At 41.6% G+C, this 17,845-nt stretch overlaps 1 protein-coding gene across 1 annotated transcript in view; it reads left to right on the forward strand.

Annotated features, from left to right (window-relative positions):
• Positions 1–17,845, forward strand: part of FARS2 (phenylalanyl-tRNA synthetase 2, mitochondrial) — a 1,053,072-nt gene that overhangs the window by 612,377 nt on the left and 422,850 nt on the right. Inside the window, 1 exon segment of the mRNA XM_030208798.1 lies at positions 13,634–13,794. Within this exon segment, the coding sequence (XP_030064658.1) occupies positions 13,634–13,794 (161 nt within the window).

The raw sequence follows: 17,845 nt of genomic DNA on the forward strand, positions 1-17,845 counted from the left end.
GCCAGAAATGGTATTCGAACCTGATGAGTCGTAGAAACTTAATGAATTCTCTGTAAACCTGGAGGATGTAATGGGGCAGTTCTACAAACTGAAGAGTAGCAAATCTCCTGGACTGGATGGTGTTCATCCCAGAGTACTGATAGAACTGAAAAATGAACTTGTGGAGCTATTAGTAATATGTAATTTATCCTTAAAATTGAGCGTGGTACTGGAAGATTGGAGGGTGGCCAATGTAACGCTGATTTTTATAAAAGGTTCCAGAGGAGATCCAGGAAATTATAGACCGGTGAGTCTGGCGTTGGTGCCGGGCAAAATGGTACAGACTATTATAAAGAACAAAATTACAGAGCATATTCAAAAGCATGGATTAATGAGACAAAGTCAACATGGATTTAGTGAAGGGAAATCTTGCCTCACCAATCTACTACATTTCTTTGAAGGGGTGAACAAACGTGGATAAAGATGAGCCGGTTGATATTGTGTATCTGGATTTTCAGAAGGCATTTGACAAAGTACCTCATGAAAGATTGCAGAGGAAATTGGAGAGTCATGGGGTAGGAAGTAGTGTTCTATTGTGGATTAAAAACTGGTTAAAAGAAAGCAGAGAGTAGGGTTAAATGGTCAGTATTCTCAATGGAGAAGGGTAGTTAGTGGGGTTCCCCAGCGGTCTGTGCTGGGACCGCTGCTTTTTAACATATTTATAAATGACCTAGAGATGGGAGTAACTAGTGAGGTAATTAAATTTGCTGATGACACAAAGTTATTCAAAGTTGTTAAATCGTGGGAGGATTGTGAAAAATTACAAGAGGACCTTACGATACTGGGAGACTGGGCATCTAAATAGCAGATGACGTTTAATGTGAGCAAGTGCAAAGTGACGCATGTGGGAAAGAGGAACCCGAATTATAGCTATGTCATGTAAGGTTCCACATTAGGAGTCACAGACCAAGAAAGGGACCTAGGTGTTGTTGTTGATGATACGTTGAAACCTTCTGCTCAGTGTGCTGCTGCGGCTAAGAAAGCAAATAGAATGTTAGGTATTATTAGGAAAGGAATGGAAAACAAAAATGAGGATGTTATAATGCCTTTGTATCGCTCCATGGTGCGACCGCACCTCGAATATTGTGTTCAATTCTGGTCGCTGCATCTCAAAAAAGGTATAGTGGAATTAGAAAAGGTACAGAGAAGGGCAACGAAAATGATAAAAGGGATGGGACGATTTATCTATGAGGAAAGACTAAAGTGGCTAGGACTCTTCAGCTTGGAGAAAAGGCGGCTGAGAGAAGATATGATAGAGGTTTATAAAATAATGAGTGGAGTTGAATGGATAGATGTGAAGCGTTTGTTTACGCTATCCAAAAATACTAGGACTAGGGGGCATGCGATGAAGCTACAATGTAGTAAATTTAAAACTAATTGGAGAAAATATTTCTTCACTCAACATGTAATTAAACTCTGGAATTTGTTGCCAGAGAATGTGGTAAAGGAGGTTAGCTTAGTGGAGTTTAAAAAAGGTTTGGATGGCTTCTTAAAGGAAAAGACCATAGACCATTATTAAATGGACCTGGGGAAAATCCACTATTTCTGGGATAAGCAGTATAGAATGTTTTGTACTTTTTTGAGATCTTGTCAGGTATTTGTGACCTGGATTGGCCACTGTTGGAAACAGGATGCTGGGCTTGATGGACCTTTGGTCTTTCCCAGTATGGCAATACTTGTGTACTTATGTTTTTTTAAATTCAATTTTAACCAATGAACTGTCATCCAGTGTTCTACAGTACTAACAACTATACACAAAACAGGCTACTCAGTTAAGAGCTCAGACTGTACTGGAAGAAGGAAAGGTTATATCATCTGCATAACTAAAAAAAACACAAGCCCTAATCTCTCCAACACATAACTGAAAGAATGAATATGTAGGTTAAATAACAATGGGAACAGAGGCAAACCTTGTGGAACCACACATATTTTACTCCAAAAGTCAGATAAGTCTGCATTCATTCTAACTCTATACCTCCTAGTGAGAAAACCTTGGAACCAGGTCATAACTACAGCTGTAATCCCAATGGTGTCCAAAATCTGTAAAAGAATATCAAAATCAACTAAATCAAATGCATCCGATAAGTCAGATTGGAGGAGTAACACTTTCTTCCCCTCACTGAACCATAACCGAACTGTATAAAATAAAGCACCTATTGGGAGAAATGAAGAATATTATGTTAATCCAAAAAAAGTGGCAATTAAGCTGCAACTACCCCTTCCACCAATTTTATAAACAACGGTATTGAAGCAATCGGTCTGTAATTTGTGACTGTTCCCACTGGTTCCCTCTTATTATTCATTATAGGCGTTATGATTATGCTCTGATAGTTTGTATCCAGCATATTCTGTTTGGTGCTACGTGATCAGTGAGTTGACAACACATATACAAGTAGGACTCTTCGTTTTGCATTCATTACTTGGTGTATTTATTGACCCCTGATGCAGACGCTTTTTAGCGTCGAAACACGGCCTGTGTCAGGTCGTTATCTGTGATATAATAAAGACTGTTGGACTCACGTCTCCAGTGGTGAATCATCTATTAGTCTCTACTTTTGCCTTCTGTGATTCGTCATTGTAGAGAACTTTTCCTGTTCTATATTGTGGGTTATGATTATGGGGACATTTTTACAAAGGTGCACTTAAATCCATATATTTCTATGGACATCGCTAGTGTTTAGCGCACACTAATGATTAGTGCATTCTAAAACCACTAGCTCACCTTTGTAAAAGGACCCCAATGTCCCCTAATTTAGAAGGAAATCTTCCCACTGTTAGACAATCATCAATCTAATGTAAAAGTTGTTGTTTAAACTTTAAAGAAGCAGACAACATCACTGAACGGGGACAGCTATCCAATCCACAATAAGATCTTGCATATTTCTTATAAAGCACATCCAACATCTTCCCCTCCAGGGGAAAGAACTCAGACCAAACTCTATCACAGTAGGAATTATGTTTCTGAGTCCAGACCCTAATAGAGACTGTAGACAACAACTTACGTTGAAAGTAAGCCAATTGTTTAGCGGAAGGCCTGTCCTTCTGTAAATAACCCACAATTACCTGTATCGATAAGATCATGCACCAATCTAAATAAAACTTTCACATCAGTTACACCATCACCAATTAAATTAGAATAGTAAGCCTTTCTTTTATTTCTCAGTGCTAGTTTATAAGAACGCACCATCGACCTCCATTCAACAGGTGTTGCAACTAATCCTTCCTTATACCAACATTTTTCCAGCTGACGGCAACAACATTTTAAATAGAACAGTCCATCATCAAACCACTTATCAGATAAACGTAATCGTTTAGATGTACTACAAGCCGGAGCAATTCGGTCCAAAACACCTTCACTCGCCTTCTGCCAATATGTTGCAAATTCCAAAGATTCCAAGCTTTCATAACTGGACCAAAACTACATTATCCACCTTTCCTCTGGTACTATACATCCATTTGGGTTGAGCTAAACACTTCTAAATTCTTCTCTAATTAAGATTAAGATAATATTAAAAAATGATCTAGCCACAAAGACTTCAGCCAAACCCTATAAGAAGGATAAATATCCGAAACATCACTTGAAGCAGACAAAAAAAAAAGCAGCCACATCCAACTGATGGCCCTGTTCATGGGTACGTTGTGGGTCACAAAGCCGGAACATAATCGACTCTAAAAATGAGTTAAATTCCTTAACTGCTGGTACAGTTCACATCTCGTAATAACAAAACATATGAGGAAGTGAGATAATTATGAGATATAAAATCATAAAAATCATCTTTAGCTTTAGACCAACTGGCTGGAGAAATAAAAATAACAAACAAGTCAATTTATCAACTAAAATAGAATTTGTAATCTGTATTACCATAATCTCTAAATCAGGTAATAAAAATTGTTCTAATACATCAACATCAAAAAACTGTTTCAAAAGAATAGCAATCCCACCCCTACACTTCCTATACCCAAGGGGACAAAGCTCCTTAATCCGAGGGTCCTGCTCAGAGAATAACCAGGTCTCTGTAAGAAAAAGAAAACCTAGCTGATTAGTCTCTGGTTAATCTTTCAACTCTAGATCTTATAACCGATAGATCTAATATTAATATAAGCACAGGGGACTGGAATATAAGTATCTACAGTCTTTTTACTTATTTGGCAAGAAATCAGATGAGAAGAATTCTTGAAGCGGTTCTACCCACTGGACTCCAATCTTGTGACTCGGTGGGGTGGGGGGAATGACACCTCAACTGAACATCAACAGTATGTGGCATGACAGAAACACAATTAAAACCCTCAGCCTTCGCTGAGCTGTTGGCATTTTAAATAGGCATGTGGCAACGTAAAACGCCAGGATAGAATTAAAATAAAAATTTGGATCCCTCCCAACCCCTCACCAATAAAGCAAAAAATATTAAATACAACTAATGCATTTTGAAATCATCCAAATTGGCTCTTCCTGAGCCAGAAACAACAATCCACCTTCAGCAGATTACTATATCCGCCACTGTGCAAAGGCATGCACCTTTGGCTGCTCATTGAGCAGTGGGGCACCACTAGGTGCTGTGGTTAAATCTTCTGACATCAAACGGGAAGAGGCAGAGCAGGCTCCCAAGCCCAATTCAGGATGTAGAGATGCACATGGAAAACAGCAATCCCTGAGCGTAAGGTGTACTCTTAGATAACTTAAGAAACAGCGCAATATTGCAGTTCACCAGGGGAGCAGAGGAGCACATGCTCTTAGGTCAAGATGGAAGCATCTGTTGTGCAGGGTCAGGAGATAGCAAGAAGAACACTCATAACACCAGAGGGCGAGATGAAGGGACCAATAGGAGCAGAGCAAAGGTAATAAAGGTAATCAGGAAATAACTTCAAGTAAACAAAGGGCTCAAGCTAGGTTGAGAGAAGGAGGAGTTCTTTGCAGCCACTAGGAGTAAAGCTTATACACTAAACAGGGGAACCTGTGATACGTAGGAAACTACATTACACACAATGCATTGCTCACATACCATTCCAGGAAGTAACTGCAGCACTAAAAATCCTAAGAAATGAGAATAGCATTAAACACATTTTAGATCTATAATATTAAAAACAGTACAAGTCTGATCTGCTGAAGTTAGAACATAGTGAAGCCCTTTACTAACGGTTAATGCGTGTTATCTGTCCCAGGGCCCATTTTATTTCTGAGAGTCCTGAGGAAGATAGTGCACACTCTTAGTAAATGACCCACAGTATGATTTATTATTGCAATTCCTCCATGGGATAATATAACTAGTCCTCATAGTTCCACACATTAAGAGGATAAATAGTAGCAGTACATTATCTCCTTTCTATTTTCTGGAGTCCATCTAACAATATTTTGTCCTTTTAACTTTTTCATTAGTTTTTGTGGTTTATATCCTGCTGCAATGGGTCCGTAAAAGTGTTCTGAAGGTTGTGCACTATCGCAACAAAATCTTTAGTCCTGGTGAATAAGCTATAAAAGTTGGTGCACCTTTTTATCCTGGGCAACATATTTATTTATTTATTTAATACATTTATATCCCACATTTTCCCACTGAATTGCAGGCTCAATGTGGCTTACACTAATCTGTAGGGAGGCTTACAATTATACAGTAGATAGTAAGATAGTAAATATCATTTAAAACAACAATGTGTAAAAGATGATAAAGATAATTAGTGTCCTTGAACCTTGTTAAGACTAAAAGTTGAACAGAATTATGTTGAACCTGGAGAATAAGCTTTTTTAAACAGTACAGCCTTCAATAATTTTTTGAAATTTAGGTAGATCTGGGTAGATTTTACAGATTTGGGTAAAGCATTCCACAATTGTGTGCCTATAAAAGTAAAGTTGGAGGCATACATGGATTTGTACTTAAGACCATTACAATCTAGGTAGTGTAAATTCAAGCAGGATCATGAGAGACTGGATCTATTTCTAGATGGTAAATCAACCAGTTCAAGCATATGTTCTGGAACTTCTCCGTAGATTATCCTGTGAATTAAGGTGCAAACCTTGAAGGCAACTCATTCCTTAATGGGAAGCCAGTGCAGTATTTCACGAAGGGGCTTGGCGGATTCGAATTTAGATTTTCCAAAGATCAGTCTTGCCGCAGTGTTCTGAGCAGTCTGAACACTGTGCCCCATTTTTCCTTCCTACCATACTTCTATTGTAGTGTTAGCTTACTAAGATTTTATCTAGATATTTTATAACTGAGTCACAATGGGAAAGTACTCAGCAAGACTTAAGGAGAAAAAATATTCTCTCCCCCGCAGAGATAAATAGCTTTTTTGCTCAATTAAAAGCAACTTCCAAGCACACCTTGATAAGTTACCTATTATGAACTCGAGAAAGAAGCTCTCTGTGGCACAACGCAAGTACTACTATAGTGAGCTTTAACAGTAAATTTGAGAGATTGAGATCATATTGCAGGCATTTTGCCTTAGGAATGTGGTTCATTGCTGCCATAATATGTACAAATCTAAACCATTTGAAGACATTGCCCCCCTTGGAGGGTAATTTTATATGTGACTTGAACCTGTAGAATACCATTTTACGTGCTCAAGGAGGCACTTATAAAATTCTCTGGGACATAAAAGTAGGCACACAGGGGTCAATAGTCAAAAGAGTTTAACTGGGTAGTAGAGGCACTTGCCTGGTTAAACCCTGATGAGCTGATTGGCTGCTAATATCCAGCAGCACACTAGATAGTGCCGCTGCATATCGGCTCTAACTGGCCATGTTAAGGGTGGTCTGGGGTGGAGTTTGGTGGAGCTGTGACTTAGGCATGTAGCAGTGATTTTCAGTCCAGTAATCAACTAAGTAAGTAGTTAAGAGTGTCCTACCTTTATCTGCTGAGTTAACTGGCACCGGTCTGACTATTGGCTAGTGTCTGATTAACTTCTAGGTTGCCACACTAACCCAGATATTCAATGCCAGACGCTGGACATGCCCCGGCAATGAATAACTGGGATTAATTCAGCCCACTGCTGTGAGCAGTTTACAAGTTATTTAATGCCGTGGGCTTATTATGGGGCCCATAGAAGACATAGCACCCACTTTTATATGATCGAGGCATAGATCTTTCTAGAGATGGAGAATGGACAGAATGGGAGGAGAATTGACCCTTATGCATGTATTTTATAAAATACAGTCATATGTGCCAGTTTTCATCAGTTTAAAGAGGGTAGCAAATCTTCAGTCATTTAGGCTATCATGAAAACACAAATCTGTAGTCAGACACATCAAACTCATAATTCTTATCCCACAGTGAGTAGTCAATTTCAAACCGTTCTCTGTATAAAAAATTTTTTTAAAGTGGCCATTAGAGGCAGCATTATCATTAAGTGCTAATAAATTTCTGCACTTATCATTGCTATAATCTTTATTGATCACTTGTCTTTTTATATCAAATGCCCAATGTCTCTTATATCTTTGTAATAATCAGTTTCAGTCCTTGGTTCCACCTAAGATAAGTGTTCACTTTGAAGTTTACATGAGTTTGATATAAAACGACAAATGACCAATGAAGATTATAGCAATTATAAGTGCAGAAATATATTAGCACTTAATGATAATGCTGCCTCTGATGTTCTCTTAAATGGTTTGATATTGACTACTCACTGTGGGATAAGAATTACAGTTTCTGTCAGCACAGACAGAATGTGGTTCCTGCTTCAGAACAGCTGAAGCTCTGAGAGCTTTCGAGGAAGTAGTTTTATAAAGGTATATAGGGGAATATATTACCTTTATAAACTAGGTGCAAAATATACGCCTATTTGTGATTTATTTATTTTATATATTGCCTAGCACAACCATACTATTAACATGGTTTATAATAATAATAATAATAATAATAACAACATATAAAATACAATATCACATAACAATTTAACAAAAAACATATGTTGCGATAAAACCAACCAGATAAATCTCATCTAATACTATGCTGATTATTGTTGTTTAACACTAACCCTGCCCATAATAGAAATTCAGCTATAATGTTGCCTAAAAGTCAAGTTTTCAAAACAGCAATGGAAGTGGTGCCATGGGCAAGGACTCATACAGGGAGTCTCTTCTCAGCTGCTGATCTCCAGTGTCACAGAAGAATGACCTTCATCATCCTTGGATGCTGGTTGCCAGACGGAATACGCAATGGTGGTTGTCTCTCAGGAATTTGACCTTTGGAGCTCCCTTTCCAATAACACAATGGAAGGAGGTGACGACGGATGCCAGCAAGTCATGTTGGGGAACTCGTTACAAGTTCCATCTGGCACAGGACACCTAGATGGAACAGGAATCTCAGTGATCGATAAATAGTTTGGAGCTCAGAACAGTGCGGACTGTCTTACTCGACTTTACTCCCGTTCTGGCCGGGGCACCAGTCTGAGTTTTCTCTGATAATGTGATGGTGATGGCTCATATCAACAAACAAGGCAGGACCTGCAGCTGTCCAATGGTGGTGGAGGCATCTCCCTCATGAGTTGGGCGGAAAAAAATCATCTCTGTGTGTTGGCAGCTCATATCACTGGGTCTTTGAATTTGGAGGTGAACTTTCTCAGCAGGCACTTGTTGGACCTGGGATAATGGGAACTATCCAGCCAGGGTTTTCAGCTGATAATGGACCAATGGGGTTCTGGATTGTTAAGTTTAAGTAACTGAGGGCTTCTTTTACAAATCTGCTGTAGTGATTCCCGTGTGGCAAATGAGAGGAAGCCCATAGGAATTGAACGGGCTTCCTCTCATTTTGCCGCACAGGAATCGTTAATGCGGCTTGATAAAAGAAGCCCTGGGGCCTCTTTTACAAAGGTACGCTAGCGTTTTTAGCGCATGCTAAAAATAAGCGTGCGCTAAATGCACCGATATATTCCTATGGGCATTTCTAGTATTTAGGCCACGCTAGAAACGATAGCGTCCCTTTGTAAAAGATCCACTGAATTTGGTGTGGTCTTATGTTTTCCTCTTTGTTAATTGCCTTTGTTGTTGCTCCTGGATTTAATGCTCAGCCTCCCATAGATGGTGGACTATGTCAGTGACAAAGCAAGGCTAATTTTTTTTCCTATTTATAGAATTATAATCTGTTTAGGTTATTAGACCAATTTTGATCTGATGGAATCTTGGGCATTGTAGGGTGAAAATAAATAATAAGGACAATAATTATTCCCTGATAATACTTATTACAAGGTGCCTAGCTCAGTCTAGGGGATATTATACAGGAACCTTGTTGCTGGCACCCTGCCAGTGTTTTGTTCCCCGCCAAAGAACCGAAGCCTCGTCACGGATGATATTATTATAATTTATTATAGGTAGAAAATAGGAACGCTCTGCAATAGCTTATATGCAATATATATCTCTTACTGATATGTACACTAACAAAATATATTGTCTAACTACGCTTATCCTGAGACTACGTACAGTAATGATTAGAACAGTACAATTGATATCCTAATGATCCTTATGAAAACTTATCACATCTTATGCAAAATACACATTAGCAGCTTTCCCTGACCAAGAGCTGACATAAACCAGTCGTACTTAGATAAAACCACTGCCTAACCCCAGACTAGGAAATATATCACTGTGATCTCACCATGCTGTCCTGATGACGGCTTCAGATGGGACCGGAGCAGAGTCTCCCCAGACGCTATCTCAGCTGTCTGTGTCTTAGACGTAGTGCAGGTCTTTCTCAGCAAACACACAAGGTTTCTGTCTCTCCGTTGGTTTTCAGAGCCAATATCTCTTCCACAGGTATTTGCACCAGTTATGCAGGTCACAAGGTTGGTATCATACAGTCTCTGGCTCACCCCGAGCCTTGCTGGATTTCTCAGGTCCTTCACAGGTACTCCTCCTCCGAGGGTCTCCAACTAACTTACTTCTCCCACTCCTCCCATGTTCTTCCAGACCTCCCGGTCGGGTGATAGCTTGGATTAATTATCCTCTCCTACAGTCCAGTGCATGGGCAAGAAGAGTTCTTTGTTTTGTGACCTTGGAGATGGTAACTTCTGGTGCCATGAGTATGACTCCCTTCCCAGCGTCTCAGAGATAGCAGGGGGATGGTTGGAACACAGAATGTCCTTGGCTTCAGCAAGCCTGTCAGTGATTTTCCACAAGCTGAAGCTGGATCTTGCTGACACAGAGATGTGCAGGTCAGAGGGTGCAGCAGCCATCTTATTGTACCAAGCTGACATAGGCTTGTATAGGCCAAGACCAGCTCAGGCTAGATCACAGGGAAATACCCCTACAGCATCCAGTTTCATACTCAAATCGGGAAAAAGACTAAGGGCCCTGTTTACTAAGGTGTGCTAGCATTTTTAGCGTGTGCTAAACGCTAGACACACCCATATATTCCACAGGGTGTCTCTAGCGTTTTGTACACACTAAAAACGCTAGCAAACTTATAGCACAGCTTATTAACAGGACCCTAAATACCTCATATTTACCAACCCCTATCAACCCATTTCATTAAAAAAAACTTCATTATTGACAACACATCATATGCCTTAGATCAATTGACAAAAATCCGGGGCATCACCATTGACTAACATTTAACATTTGAAACTCAGGTCTCAAAGGTGGTCTTGAGCGTCTTCCATATACTGTGGAAGTTAAAAAGGTTGCATTCTTTCTTCCGAAACTCTACTCTTCGTAATATCACCCAATCTCTGGTACTATCCAAATTTGATTATTGTAATGCCATATATGCGATTATTAAAATCTCACTCCTTAAAAAATAACAAACAGCACAAAATATAGCTGCCCGCCTTGTATGCAGTGCTCCTCGCTTTGAGAAGGCTTCCCATAAATGCAAGGATCACCTTTAAAATATGCATGACGGTTTACCAAATCATATATGGTTTATTGCCCTCTTATGCAACTACTAATTGATTTACCTTCACGTAATACAGTAAAAACATAAGTACATAAGTAATGCCACACTGGGAAAAGACCAAGGGTCCATCGAGCCCAGGATCCTGTCCACGACAGCGGCCAATCGAGGCCAAGGGCACATGGTGAGCTTCCCAAATGTACAAACATTCTATACATGTTATTCCTGGAATTGTGGATTTTTCCCATGTCCATTTAGTAGTGGTTTATGGACTTGTTCTTTAGGAAACCATCTAACCCCTTTTTTAAACTCTGCTAAGCTAACCGCCTTCACCACGTTCTCCGGCAACGAATTTCAGAGTTTAATTATGCGTTGGGCAGTGCTTTTTTTGTAGAAAAAAGGTGCTGGTACTCATTGTGGGCCACCCATGTCCAGCATTTCTTCTCTCTCTCTCTCTCTCTCTCTCCCTTCCCTCTCCTCCATCCACCCATGTCCAGCAACCCTCCTCTGCCCTCCCCTCCATCCACCCATGTCCAGCAACCCTCCTCTGCCCCCTGCTCTCTCCTCCATCCACCCATGTCCACCAACCCTCCTCTCCCCCCTGCCCCCTCTCCATCCACCCATGTCCAGCACTTCTTCTCTCTCCCTTCCCTCTCCTCCATCCACCCATGTCCAGCAACCCTCCTCTGCCCTCCCCTCCATCCACCCATGTCCAGTGGCCCTCCTGTCCCCCCTGCCCTCCCCTGCCATCCACCTATGTCCAGCGACCCTCCTGTCTTACCTGCCATCCCCTGCCATCCACCTATGCCCAGAAACCACCCTCCCCTCCATCCACCCATGTCCAGCGACCCTCCTGTCCCCCCTGCCCTCCCCTGCCATCCACCTATGTCCAGAAACCCCCCTCCCCTCCATCCACCTATGTCCAGCAACCTCCCCATCCCCCCTGCCCTCCACCCATGTTCAGCGACTCTCCTCATTCCCCTACTCCCCCTCCCTCCAGCCACCCCTATCCATCTGAGCCCCCCTCCCATCTGAGCCCCCTCCCCGACCCAGTCCCCACCTGCCTACCAGCTCCGTGCCACCAGACGACCCTTCTGCTACCTGACCCAGCATTTTAAAAAAATCTACGAAGCGGCAGCGCGGTGCCTCGCGTCTGAGAGTAAAAGAAGGAAAATCTCTTCATGGGCCAGCCTTCCCTCACTGTGTCCCATCCTTGCGGAAGTTACATCAGAGGGCGGGACACAGTGAAAGAAGGCCGGCCGACGAAGCGATTTTTCTTCTTTTACTCTCAGACGCGAGGCACCGCACCGCCGCTTCATAGATTTTTTTTTAATGCTGGGTCAGGTGCTGGCCAGGTCGGGTGGCAGAAGGGGTCGTCTGGTGGCACGGAGTACGCGGAGGGACCCTGTAGGCAAGCTCGGGGGAGGGAGGGAGGAGAGCCGGCTCCAGCACAACGTCGGACCTACAAAAAAGGTGCCAGTACGCCTTACCGGTGCGTACCAGCACAAAAAAAGCACTGGCATTGGGTGAAGAAACATTTTCTACGATTTGTTTTAAATTTACTCCACTGTAGTTTGATCGCATGCCCCCTAGTCCTAGTATTTTTGGAAAGCGTGAACAGACGCTTCACATCCACCTGTTCCACTCCACTCATTATTTTATATACCTCTATCATGTCTCCCCTCAGCTGTCTCTTCTCCAAGCTGAATAGCCCTAGCCTCCTTAATCTTTCTTCATAGGAAAGTCGTCCCATCCCCGCTATCATTTTAGTCGCCCTTTGCTGCACCTTTTCCAATTCTACTATATCTTTCTTGAGATGCGGCAACTAGAATTGAACACATCTAGAGAATACCTCACGCTCCGTTATCCAAACTGCAAAGGTCTTTCTTACAAATCAGTCCTTGTCGCAGTCGTCACATATCAGAGTACCAAAAATTCTCTACCGAAGCAATTAAGGTACTTAGAAGATTATCTGAGATTCTGTAAATTACTAAAGGCTTTGCTATTAAGTACATATCTTGTCAAAAGACAATAAACTAATGTTGCCATCTCTCTTATATGTTTCAACATAATCAGTTTCATGACAAGCACACAATTATTCCTAATATGTTAAAATGTTATAATTAATTATCTTTCTGTATCATATTTTTTTTTCTTGAATGTAATGCACATTGAATCTAGCTTGTTCGGGATAATGGGGGATACAAATGTCATAAATAGATAAATAAAAATAACTTTTAAAAATCTTTTTCTTTTCTATTGTGATCTAACTTTCCTGATCAAGACTATTCTTATATATACGGTCTGTGCCAGAGCCGGTGTTGGGAGGCGGGACTGGTGGTTGGGAGGTGGGGATGGTGCTGGGCAGACTTATACGGTCTGTGCCAGAGCCGGTGGTGGGAGGTGGGACTGGTGGTTGGGAGGCGGGGATAGTGCTGGTAGGACTTATACGGTCTGTGCCAGAACCAGTGGTGGGAGGCGGGGCTAGTGGTTGGGAGGCGGGGATAGTGCTGGGCAGACTTATACGGTCTGTGCCCTGAAAAGGACAGGTACAAATCAAGGTGAGGTATGCACGGAAAGTAGCACATGTGGGTTTGTCTTGTTGGGCAGACTGGATGGACCGTGCAGGTCTTTTTTGCCGTCATCTACTATTATGATAGAAATTGCATAAATAAAAAAAATAGCGTTCCATTTTAAGAACAGTTTATTTCTTTAAGTTTGAAAACTTTCATGCGTAATGCCTACACTTCATTTTGTTTCCTTGTTTTTGATTGCAGCTGGAGCTCATGACAAAATTGGCTGGGCATTTGGGCTTGGATTAGAGAGGTTGGCCATGATTCTTTATGAGATCCCTGATATCCGCCTCTTTTGGAATGAACAGGAGAACTTCCTGAAACAGTTTTATGTGACTCACATTGACCAACCAGTAAAATTTCAGGTAACAAAACGACTTAAAATTATGAATGTCTGAATTTTCTTGGAAGACTTTACAGTGATCTTCTCTCTCATAGAGAGAGTCTTTTATTAAGGCGTGCTCATGTTTTTAGCTTGCGCAAAACGTTAGAGACGCCAACGCATTCCTATGGGCATCTCTAATGTTTAGCATGCCCACAATTTTAGCATGCGCTAAAAATGTGAGCGCGCTTTAGTAAAAGACGCCCAGAATCTCTGCAGCAAAATGGTGTAAAGAATAATGAGCTCGGATCCTTTTTCACTACTATACCCCAGGAGACTATCACTTCTTTTAATTATTCGTAACTCTTCCATTGTGTTGTATTTTTCTTGTGGCTTATATTCAAAATATAATTAATTTGTTTTCCAGAAGGAAAAAAATATTCAACTTTTTCATTTTTGATTCATTCCACATAGGTCACCAATTTTGTACAAATATTAATGGCCTTTTACATACTACCCATCTGGATCAGATGTGATTCAGTGAACTCAGAGCAGAGATGGGCAACCATGGTCCTCGAGGACCACAACCCAGTTGGGTTTTCAAGATTTTCACAATGAATATGCATGAGATCTATTTGCATACAGTGGAAGCAGTACATGCAAATCAATCTCATGCATTTTCATTATGAAAATCTTGAAAACCCAACTGGGTTGTGGACCTCGAGGGCCATGGTTGCCCACTTTGTCTCAGAGTGAAAGGTTCTGTAGACGGGTGTAAAATCACCTTCCTGATGTTTTTTTCCCCCTCTTTCTAACTGACTGAGTAGATTAAAGAAGATGTTGTTATAGATGTTCCCAATTCTAAAGCTTAAAAGGTATTTATGTATAAAAAATTGTGATAGGAGACCTTTTTCTCAATAGTGAAAGTCAACAATTTGCTTGTCCTGCCCCTGATCATATCTCCCTCAAGGCTTGAGTACAGAAGTTGTCTAGTTACTGTAAGCATGCTAGAGGTACTTATATATCAGAGAACATTACCAGATAGCAATAATATGGACTCGTGTCTAGGGAGGTGTACCTCTATAGCCCGAATGACAAGCTAGTTGTTGTAAAAGAAACCAAACCACAGATGGAATATATTATTATTTATTATGTAAAGAAAAATATATATTTAAACAGTACTGAAACAAAATGCCAAGCAAAATACAAAAATAACTTGCTATAAAATAGATTATCACCAGAATAGATAATACAATATGTTTATCCTAACTGACTGACTAAAGGAGTGATTATACCAATCACAACTGATATCCTAATGATTATTATTAGAATTTATTACACGTCTTATGCAAAATACAGTGATCAGCTGAATACACAGACCAGAAGTCCTGACGTAAACCTATCTGTCTCAGACAAACTAAGGACTAATTATCCCCGTGACCATAGGTAATATATCCTGTTATCTCACCTTACCGTCTGTCACAGACTCCCAATGGTAGAGAAGCGGATTTTTCCTCTGACTCAAGCTGAAGTCCCAGTGAGTCTCAGTCCAGGAATAAGGTCCGAGAGTTGAATTCTGAATACAAATGGTACAGTCTTAGATAAGGCCTGATGTTGTAGCTGAGCAGGCCTTGTCAGTTGGTTACAAGGCACGTAGTTCACTGGTGTTAGGAAACTCAGTCTCTGGCTCTTCCGAGCGTTCTGTTCACCAGCAAATCTCCGGTGTTTCTCTCTTCCTCTCTTTCACTCTGATTCTCTTCAGTCCAAACTTTTTGGTATCCCAGGGTCAGATGATACCTGTGCACCAATCACATGTTCATCCAGTTTCATGGTCGTGAAGAGAGCCTTTGTTATAGATGGTATACAAACTCCCTGTCTGATCTCCATACTCCTGGAGCCGTATCTCTCCCTCCTCCAATGTTCCCAGGAGATAACGGGGCTAGTTTGCAACAAAGAATATGTCCTTGGATGAAGTAATCTTGTCCTTGGATGAAGTAATCTTGCAAGGCTCAGCAGTTATTCCGTTCTGTAACCAAGCTGGGTTCTGATGGTTACAGATGTATTCAGGTCACAGGCTGTAGAATCCATATTGTTATAAGAATGGTTCAGGCTTGTATAGGCCAAGACCAGCAAAGGTGAGATCTCAGGTAAATACCCCTACATTACCTGCTGATGGATAATATTACATGACAGGAATGTGTCTCTCCCCCCTCCTCTTGTTTGAAGTTTTTATTTATCTCCTCAAAACCCCAGGGAGGAGGGGGATTGTTCATACAAAAAGACTATTAATGACACCAGGATAACTGACTCATTGATGAAAATCTCAAATTAACTTCTGTTGTGGACTATGGCTGAAGCTCCAGTAGCTAGAAATACAGGCAGGGAGCAGGGCTATGGCAGGAGCTCCAGTAGCTGAGAAATACAGGCAGAGGACAGGACTAGGGCTGAAGCTCCAGTAGCTAGAAATACAGGCAGGGAGCAGGGCTATGGCTGGAGCTCCAGTAGCTGAGAAATACAGGCAGCGAACAGGACTATGGCTGAAGTTCCAGTAGCTGAGAAATACAGGCAGAAAGCAGAGCAATACTGAAAGCTGCCAAGCAGCCACTAAGAAAGAAACCCAAGACAGGAATACAGACCAGAGGCAAGACTAGGAAATAAGCAATAGAACCAAAACTAGCTACACACAGACTAACTAGCATTAAGCTACACACAAGCTAGCTAGATTCAAACTAGAAACTCAGACTAGAACTGGACTAGGCAGAAGTGCACAGAGCACCCCAACATACCAGGGACCTTCGACGATGCAAAGGCCAACACAGAAGTTTCTAGGTGATTCATAAAGCCCATCAGCACCTGAGGCCCAGCTGCAGCAATCTCAAGGCAACTACAGTGCTGTTCAGGCACAAACAAGAAAGACAAGTCTGGCAGCCTGGAAGATCCGGACCGGACTGGGCCGAAGCCTGGAACAGGTAGGGACAGCAAGAACGTCTATGGTAGCCACCGGTTCTGGTCACCAGAGGGCGAGGGGAGCACAAACCAAGAAGCAGGCAGAAAGCATACTGAAGCATAGAGAGGCTCAACACACACAGGTACAGTATAGTGGAGTAATTAGAGCCATGCTGGAAGCAGCCAGCACACAGAGACAGAGGCAGAGCTAACTCAGGCAACACACACAGGTGCAGTATAGTGGAGTAATTAGAGCCACGCTGGAAGCAGCCAGCACACAGAGACAGAACTAACTCAGAAAGGACAGACAGAAGCCAGCTCAGAAGCTGACCCCCAGAAATAAGGTAAGTCTGAGAGGGGTCACGACCACAGACGTGACACCAGGTTACAAGTACCTGGCAAGATCCCCAAAAAGTACAATACATTTTATGCTGCTTATCCTAGAAATACTGTCAAACAAAGTGGCTGATCTCTACTTATGCTGTTAAAAATAACAAATTAGTAAGAAGTAGAGCTTCTATTTAGAGTAGTGTGCGCTACTGCAATACGTGATCAAATAGCCACTGCTAATGAAGACGGAGCCTCATAAACTACACAGCTGATTTCACTTCACCGTGCGGTGAGTCTTAGCCAGTGGTGTGCGCTGGTAAATGTTTAACAACAGGCTCTCTCCCTGGTCCCCCTCTGCGCCCCCCCCCCCCGTCCCCTCTGCGCCCCCCCCCCCCCAAAAAAAAAAAAAAATTTGCAGAGCTGGCTATAGCCGGGAAGAAAGCCTGGGGGGAGTGGCAATGTATTAACGCAGGAAAAAAAATTAAATGATCCCAGGTTCCAATCTAATTCATGTTTAATATGCGATAAAATGCCATAAATAAGTAAATACATATAAACTTTTAATGTTGAGCACCTGATTCTCAAAGTGAACATATTCCAAACACTATAATGAAAATAAAATGTTTTTTTTTCTACCTTTGTTGTCTGGTGACTGTTTTTCTGATCATGCTGGCCCAGTATCCGATTCTGCTGCTATCTGTCCTCTTAACTCCGTTTCCAGGGCTTCCTTTCCATTTATTTCTTTCCTTTCCTCCTTTCTTCTTCATTTCTGGTCCTCAGCTTCTGCCTATTTTCTTCATCCATGTGCAGTTTTTCTC

Source organism: Microcaecilia unicolor, chromosome 1 (genome assembly GCF_901765095.1).
Source record: "Microcaecilia unicolor chromosome 1, aMicUni1.1, whole genome shotgun sequence".
Lineage (NCBI taxonomy): Eukaryota > Metazoa > Chordata > Amphibia > Gymnophiona > Siphonopidae > Microcaecilia > Microcaecilia unicolor.